The sequence below is a fragment of the Triticum urartu genome, chromosome 1A, assembly GCF_056163025.1.
Source record: "Triticum urartu cultivar PI428250 chromosome 1A, HENAU_Tu73, whole genome shotgun sequence".
Classification (NCBI taxonomy): domain Eukaryota; kingdom Viridiplantae; phylum Streptophyta; class Magnoliopsida; order Poales; family Poaceae; genus Triticum; species Triticum urartu.
In genome coordinates, this window is record NC_141873.1 from 559,008,711 (window position 1) to 559,017,233 (window position 8,523).

Consider the following 8,523-nt stretch of genomic DNA (forward strand, 5'->3'; position numbering starts at 1 on the left):
TATTACAACATTCAAAACTTCTTTCAAATAAGAATTCATTGATACAATTGCTGCCACATATATATAACCCATATTTGTTTGGTCTAATTTAAAATGCATGGAAAATGCCCCTTGGCTCTCGGTGTATATGCACCCGATGTGGAAACTAACTAGTAGTTACAAAAAAATGAAAAAAAATCTGCAGCTTTTTTGAAAAAAATTTGACCTTCTATTGTACTCGTTCAAAAGTTTCGCGAAGGAAAAACTGCTGTCGAATTCAGCTAAAAAAATCAAGGAAAAATATTATGAACAGTAATTTTTATGTATCATTGATTTTTTTTTCACTCGGAGTACCGTGAAAGTTAATGCTTGGCAAAATTTTTTATATGAGTATAATAAAAGGTCAAGTTTGTTAGAAAAAATATTTTAAATTATTTTTCAATTATTAAAAAAAGATATCAGGTGCATATAGACTTCAAAGCCAATCGTGTCATTACTTAGTTTGTAGTCTCGAGGAGAAATCTTCTAGTTAGTCCCGACGAGCGATCTTTCGATCTTCTTAATCACTAAGCTCCTTAGGGCTAAATTGGTTGAGAATCGATTGAGGCCAACCAATTTCGCTAGGTGCTCTTGATTTTGACCGGGTCGTTGCTGAGATTGGAGAGCCGTCCTCGCTCCGGGTTTTGGTGGTCTAGTGGGAAGGGGTTGTGTGTCAGCCGACGGTCGATTGGGTTCCACACGCTCGCCCTCTTTCCTTCAACCCTTCTCCCAGCTAGAAGCCACCACCGCCCATCCTCCCGTCCAGGTCCTCTCCTCCCTTTGCAGCTCTGGGCACTGCCTTTTTTTCAATTTCGAAAAAAGGTGAGAAGCCATATCTAGTAGCATTCTTAAATAAGTTTGAGACTTATAAAATCACCACCGATAAAATTAAAAATTAGGGGCATGTCCAGTAGAGATGAGTGACTTATTTTACCCATAGGACCTGATGGCGCGACGTGAGCTTAGCTCGATTTTGCACCTCGCCTGCATAGTAGGAGCCAACACCTGATGACAAGTCATCAAATGTTGTTGGGAGAGTCGAAGACAATGATGATTCGAAGCATGGATTATGGTCCCGGAGAGGAAAAGTGAAGGCCGGACAAGGAGAACCAACCACACGTAGATGTCGAAAGCGCCATCGAGGGATGTTATTGAAGAGACCATCGACGATATGTAAACCAATGTGAAAGCATCGTGGTCGTTGACTAACACATTTTTTTGCGAGAGAATACTAACTTACACAACCTAAAAGGATTGAATCTCGCGGCGACACCAAAACCAATTCCAGTGCACCAGGGATGACAACAGAGTGATCATACCACTTCATCAACGTCTACACACACCGGACGAACTACACGAGGACACCAGATGCTAACGACCTAGACCGGATCTCCCCAGGAGCACAAAGATCGACCCATGGTCACCCTGCCTCTACGCACCGAAAGAGATTGTCGAAGGTGAGGGATACTAATGGATTCAGCTACATGACATGCTTTCTCCGAAAATGCCTTTCGGATCCCTAGAGGCCGCTCGGATTTCAAGTAGTTTGTTATCGCAACGAAATTGCTCCATGCACGAAACAAGCGGCCAATCTATGCACAACACGTAAATCCAACGGCCGAAGCACTTGTCAATCAACATGTCCGGCTGGATTTATCCATCGTCTCTGCATCGTCCAAGTTTCATCGTGTGCGTAGCAAGACTCTTATCGCAATGGCAGGTGTGTCGTGTACAAATATGTTCCTAGTGAGCAATAATAAAAGCTAAATATTACATGCATTGATGAGATAATAAAAATAGCAAGGAGACTAGAATTTCTTTTGCAACATAACACTATCAATCATAAAATAAATAGCAGAAGATTGTGGTCTTGAGGAGCGATCTTCCAATTAAAGTGGGGGAAGATTATATGCTCAATTGTAGTGTTGGGGAGCCATTTGTAGCACCATTTTCAATGTATCTTCAAATAGTTGGTTGCCTGGTGTGACATGTGAATAACATTATTTTGGCAACTGAAACAAGAAGATACGAGAGCTGTGACGCAGACATGTCACGACCAGCCCTGACCCCGAATGCGATTCCTACTTGTCTTTCCTCACGTCGTCCATGTACACTTACTCTGCGTGTCATTTCGCTCTCGCCACGACTAGAGGCTGGCTGTACCAATAAGGACGAAGAAAAAGAAGAAGAAACGTAAAGAAGAGGAAGAAGCATCGACCGTAGCTGTACAGCACCTCACCTCGCTCGTGGCAGGCGCGGCGTCCATGGATCGGCACGTTCCCCAGTCAGTCAAGCCCCGCCATTAGTACAACTTGGTACGTGTCCCTTCCTTCTGCCACTCTCCCGATTGTTCCAGTGGTGCTCCGAGCATTGCTACGATCGGGTTAATTACCACTCTAACGGTTGTAAGAATATCACGTATTTTAACCGGTTATATTATGGGAATCTTCAATGGTGACTCGTAAATTTCCTTCTGTTCTATAGACATGGGGATTAATCCACGGACAGAGATACGGAGACCGCATATATTTCAACCATTTTTTGAACCAACCTGACAAAATACATGCAAACACGGCGGATTCACTACAAACTGGACGGAAACATTTACATTTTGGGCATATTTTAACTAAAAATAAATAAAACTATGTGCATGCACAATCCCTTGGAGCTACATTCCCACGACACGGATATGCTACACTAGTCTATGGCCAACCGCGGTGGATCCTTCCCCATGTCCAGCAGCCCGTTCATCGGACTGCCGGGAGCCCCAGAGGTATACTCTTCCCCCGTATCCGATGTTCGGTTGCGCCGCTTATCGGAGTGGCAAAGTGGGTGCTTCAGCTGGAGGGGAAGGGTGCCTACTCCGCTTCAGTGAAGCCGAGGCGAGGGTCGACGATGGTCTGCGCTGAAGCGGACAAGTCACTGACTGTGCACGCCGGAGACGCGTCAGCGGTGGCCTTCCTGGGGCCCAAGTGGTGGCGACCTTCCGTGTTCTACTTTCCCTCGATGTTGGCGGTGGCTGCGGGCGCGAAAGCGCTGGCCACCGACTCGTTGATCTCTGCGTCTTTCTCCACCGACCGGGTGTGGTACCAACAACGTTGACAGCGGCTGGCCTTGCCCATGGCAGCCACGATGCCCGTTCCGCCGTGCTCCCCCGCCTGCCTGGAGGAACTCGCTACTCCTCCGGGAGCTGGCTTGGAGCGGCGAGTTGCCAAACCATGCGCTGGCTATGAGCGGCAACTTGCTTCGTCGGGCTAGGCAAGGGAGGTGGAGCAGTGAGCTGCCTGGCTCGTATCCGGCGGGCTCGGTGGGCCACCCAGTCGGTTTTTATGCCGGATAACTGCTCTTCCTGCTCGTTGGATGCCATCGAGTGGGTGAAGAAAATGGTGAAAGGAAGAAATGGGGAGCAGCGGAGTGGTGCGATTCTTGCCCGGCACCTGGCCTCCTTTAGATAGCCGGTTGACGGGAGGAGCTTGCTCGGCGTTGTGGTTAATGCCGACCCGCTCGTGAACGGGTGTGTAGACGAAATAGGTTTCTCGGCACACGCACGGGTTTAAATGAAGATGTTTGAATGTGGCAAGGTGGCGTGTTCACTCGGACGTGTGCGCTCTGGGCTGCCTCAAGGACGGAGCCAGTGAGAGGTCGTGTCCGCTGGACCGGCTTCAATGTGAAGCGTCCACTCTACAGCGGCATAAATGCGGGCAACTGGCGCTGGACAGGAACACACGCAGGCGAAGGAGCAGGGGGTATGAGTGGGCCATGGTGGTTAGAGCATTACTAGTAGAACCCTCAAACCCTTATAGCAGTTTTAAGAGTTGAGAAGTACCAGTTTTTGACACTTTTAAGGGTTGAAAAATAGGGGCAAAGACTAGAACCCTCAAACCCAACCCTTAAACTGCTTTAAGGGTTGGATTTGAGGGTTCTAGTCTTTGCCTCAACCCCAACCTTTAAAACTTTCATTTCATATATCACACATTTCATCACATTTCATCATATGAATATCACAAATTCCATCACATTTGACATAAAACAATAATCATTCTAGTTATTATTACAACACCGAATAAAACAATAATCATTCAAATTATTACAACAATGTTTGAGCAAATTACACTAATTGTTTGAATCAAATAGGACATAGAAAAGTAAAACAAAGATACATCATGGGCCAATGCGCCGCCCATCCAACTGCCAGTGGTTCTCTACTAGATCATCCCGGAGCCGACCATGAGTGGTTGCATCCTCAATCTCACGATGTGCTTGAAGAAAAGCGTTTATGCGAGAAGGGTTTCTTTCCGGTTGCACACAGGTACCAACATTGTCATAGAAACAAGGGAGGTTTAACCCTCTCTCATCCTCTAGGATCATGTTGTGTAGAATCACACGACATTTCATGATGTTTATCAAGGTTTTTTTGTCCCAAAACCGAGCTAGACCACGAAGTATGGCAAACCTTGCTTGCAAAACACCGAAAGCTCTCTCAATATCCTTGCGGGCTTCCTCTTGTGCCTTGGTGAAATGAGCCTCTTTTCTTGTTAAGGGCACCCCATTTTTCTCCTTGATGGACTTCACAAGAGTTTCCCATTCGGGATAGATGCCATCGGTGAGATAGTATCCCATTGAGTACTCATTGTCCATGATTTTGTAGTTGCAAACTGGAGCATCCCCAGAAATTAATCTTTTGAACAAAGCAGATCTATTGAGGATATTGATATCACTGAGTGTTCCCGGAAACCCAAAAAATGCATGCCAAATCCATGTGTCCTGAGATGCTACGGCCTCAAGCATAATGGTAGCATCACGGCTTTTACCGCAATACATTCCGTGCCATGCCTTTGGGCAATTTTTCCACCTCCAATGCATGCAATCAAGACTATCTAGCATCCCCGGCCATCCCCTTTTTTCATTCATTTCCATTAATCTCTTTGTATCTTCCTCGTTTGGTGCCCGAAGATACTGCTCACCGTACAACCGGATGACCAACTTGGCAAACCTACGGACTGACTCCGTGGTTGTATCTTGCCCAATGCGAAGATACTCGTCGGTATAATCCACGGGTATGCCATAAGCGAGTACCCGCATTGCCGCCGATATCTTTTGATATGCACTAAACCCCATGATACCGGCGGTGGATCTACGACGTTTAAAGTAATAGGAGGCGGCCTCACAATCGGTGACAATCTTCACAAACAAACTACGCCGCATTCGGTACCTTCTGCGGAAGAGACGAGGAGGGTATGTAGGTACCTCCGCGAAGTAGTCTTCCATCAAATGCTCGTGTCCGAGAGCGCGGTTCCGGTAGATGGTGACTCGCCCCATCTTCGACCCTCTCCTCTGATCCATCAGCTTCACGCGGTTTTCAAACGATTGCACGTCGATGAGGAGGCTCATCATCTCGACGTCGTCGTCTTGCAACAACTCGTCGCTATCCGAATCGCCGGATGACGACCAACCCGACGAATCGGACAACGAGTCCATGTCGTTGTTGTTCACCTCCATCTACACAATACAACAAACAATAAATTGTGAGTGCCAACAATGAATCAGAAAGGAAAAAAATAAAACAAAAAGAAAGAAAAAAGGAGGCATACCTGCGGGGAGCTCGGGGAGGCGGCGCGGCTCCCTCTGGCCCGCCTGGCCTCTAGCGCGGCGGCTCGAGGATGCCTGAGGCCAGCTTGCCTCTGGCCGCTGGGGGGCGGGAGGCCGCTGGGGGGCGGGGGGCGGGGAACGACGGCTGAGGCGGGCGGCCGGGGGGCGGGGCGCGGCGGCCGGGGGAGGTGGAAGAGGGGAGGCGGGGCGGGAGGCCGGGGGGCGGGGTGCGGGGCAGGAGGCGGCGGGGAACGGCGGATCCGGCGGCGGGGAGTGTGGCGCAGGGGCGGGACGGCCGGTGTGCGTCGAGGGGAGGCGGGGGGCCGGCCGGATTGGCGGCGGGCGACGGCCGGCGGCTTGGGAGGGAGGAGGCGGGAGGTTGGGGACGGGAAATTTCCCTCCCGCGCGACGGGGGAAGGGAGTGCGGGTTGGGGGTCAAGTGCCCCTCTCCAATCCTCACTTCTACAGATTGAAATTGGGTTTGAGGGTTGGACCCTTTTTTTTTTTTTAGGGTTTGAGGGTTTAGGGGTTCTAGTCTTTGCGTTTTTTTTTTGTTGCAACCTGAAAAAAAGCGGTTATTTTTTAGGATTTAAGGGTTTAGAGGTACTACTAGTAATGCTCTTAGTAGTCGGCGTGTGTGCTATCTGCGATATATACTACTCCCTCTGTGACTTGGTGTAAGCCGTTTTTACGTCTAGAAAACTTCTTATATTGAGTCACATAGGTTGTGGGTTTTTTTTTTTGCAGGGTACATAGGGCGTAGTTGATTGGAAAAGTTTTGTAGTAAGTATCGGAGCGGCATGTTTGATTTCTTTGAAATCGTTAGCAAGATATAAAATATTGGTTAAAGTTGCCCTAAGCTAGAAATACGTTTGTTTCAGGAGCCAGTTGTGTCAGTGGTGCTCCACATGTGTTAGTCACATTGACATCGACACATTGTAACTACCCTCCGTTCCTAAATATAGGTATTTTTAGAGATTCTAATATAGACTATATATGGAGCAAAATTAGTAAAATCTACGCTTTAGAATACGTCTATTTACATTTCCATAAGTTTATATAAGCATGGGCACATTTACGTCTATTTACGTTTCCATAAAATATAGTTTATATAAAAATGTTTAAAAAAGATTTATATTCAAGAACGGAGGGAGTAGAAGTATAAGTTTCAACTAAAGCGTTAACGGCTAGAAGCAAGTAAACTATCCACAGCTGGTTTGGGTGCCTGCCTGCCAAGTGCCAACTAGTGCATCTCAATTTATCTCCTCGAAGTGTAATATTTTGCCCTTTCTTTGGCAGGATCGACCGGTAGCAAAGCAAAGCAGGACGCAGGAGCCTACCTAGGAACGGCGCACGACGCATTATTAATTCTGATTGTGATCGGCATGTCCTCTGGTCTTGCAAGGTACTCCCTTTGTAAGCTAATATAAAAGCGTTTAGAATACTAAAACAGAGAGAGTACGTATTAAAATAAGCATGGGCACGAGATGCAGCCGTGCTTCCTCCATTAGCAGAGTAAATTAGACGGTTCACACTTGTTCCAATGCTAGGCTGGCAACAGGTGGTAGCAGCTACTGTAGTCTGTAGTGTAAGTACTGTACATATAATCGATGTGCAAACAACCGGAGCAAATTGATGGGAGATTCGTGGGTTAGGTGACAACACCAGCTGAGAACGAAAGTGAAGCTCACACGCGGGGAATTAGCTTTCTTTTTCCAAGCTGTGGAAGAATATATGCCTGCCCCGGCCAGCCGGAAACATCATATCGCGCACTCGGTTTCGGCCAAGTTTTTATGCTCGGTTGCATGCAGCTGGACATGGAGAGATCTATCTATCTAACATCTCTGCTTAGATACAACGATCATAGATACGTGGGTGGATGGTCGCATTTATCTTTTCCTCTTTTTGGACAGTATAGTTGTTGATCGCGCGCGCTTTATTCGCTTTAGCAAACTCGTCAAAAACCGAATTTGTTCTCTTGTCTGCTTTTTGGAAAATTTTCTATACAGCCATGCACGCTACATCCAGATTGCGCAAAGAAACCTAGCATAGCATGTGAAATCCCTGCCAGCACGAGACAGAGAGGAACGTACGGGGGATAATTGAGGTGCAGGCCCTTGGAGGTTGGATTAGGGGAGCACACATGGAAGCAAATTGGCGGCCGGCTCGTGCCCGCTAATCGTGCAGATCAGGGGAGAATATATAACAGAGCTGCTGCTTCCAGTCCGAGGACATAAATTCCACGTGAATAAACAATGGCCGCGATTGCAGACGGGGGCAGTGCAAAAGTGCAGCATGCAGGTTGCAGGCGCCGTTCTCTTCTTATCTCCACGCGCAAAGTGTCCACTCCATTCCAGTCCAGGACACAGTTTATACTCTGCGCACTTTTCGATGAACCAAACGGGCACGCATCTCAAAGTCTCGAGGAAATGGAAAGATATATATACACCCAAATTTGATTATAATTTTAGCTTAATATAAAATATATTCCGTGACTTAATTATTACAACATTCAAAACTTCTCTCGAATACGAATTCGTTGATATAATTGCTGCCACATATATCCCATATTTGTTTAGTCTAATTTAAAATGCATGAAAAATGCCCCTTGGCTCTCGGTGTATATGCACCTATGTGGAAAATAATTATTCCATCCGTCTCAAAATTTTTGTTTTAGATTTGTCTAAATACGAATGTATCGAGACAAATCTAAGACAAGAATTTTGGGACGGAGGGAGTACTAATTACGAAAAAAAGCCAGAAAAATCTGAAACTTTTTCGAAAACAAATTTGACCTTCTATTGTACTACTTGTTAAAAAGTTTCACGAAAGAAAAAACTGCTGCCGACTTCAGCTAAAAAAAAGAAATCAAGGACGAAAAACTAAAGAAGAAACGTACAGAAGAAGAAGAAGAAG

At 46.7% G+C, this 8,523-nt stretch overlaps 1 protein-coding gene across 1 annotated transcript; it reads right to left on the minus strand.

The window, feature by feature from the left end:
* Positions 1-751: 751 nt before the first annotated feature.
* Positions 752-5,517, minus strand: LOC125533124 (uncharacterized). Its single transcript, XM_087539117.1, has 3 exons — positions 4,838-5,517; positions 4,472-4,696; positions 752-854 (listed from the first exon to the last, which is right to left on the minus strand). Exons 1-3 carry the CDS (start codon positions 5,515-5,517, stop codon positions 752-754), a joined length of 1,008 nt encoding a protein of 335 aa, XP_087395243.1.
* Between the last annotated feature and the right edge of the window lie 3,006 nt (positions 5,518-8,523).

What these genes read in the sequence shown, in the direction of transcription:
- LOC125533124 (XM_087539117.1), bottom strand. Translation starts at nt 5,517, where the DNA reads ATGGAGGTGAACAACAACGACATGGACTCGTTGTCCGATTCGTCGGGT. An exon ending in CCAAAGGCATGGCACGGAAT is followed by an intron (nt 4,697 to 4,837) that starts GTATTGCGGTAA and finishes TTTGTTCAAAAG; the next exon opens with ATTAATTTCTGGGGATGCTC. An exon ending in TTCGGTGTTTTGCAAGCAAG is followed by an intron (nt 855 to 4,471) that starts GTTTGCCATACT and finishes GAATGCTACTAG; the next exon opens with ATATGGCTTCTCACCTTTTT.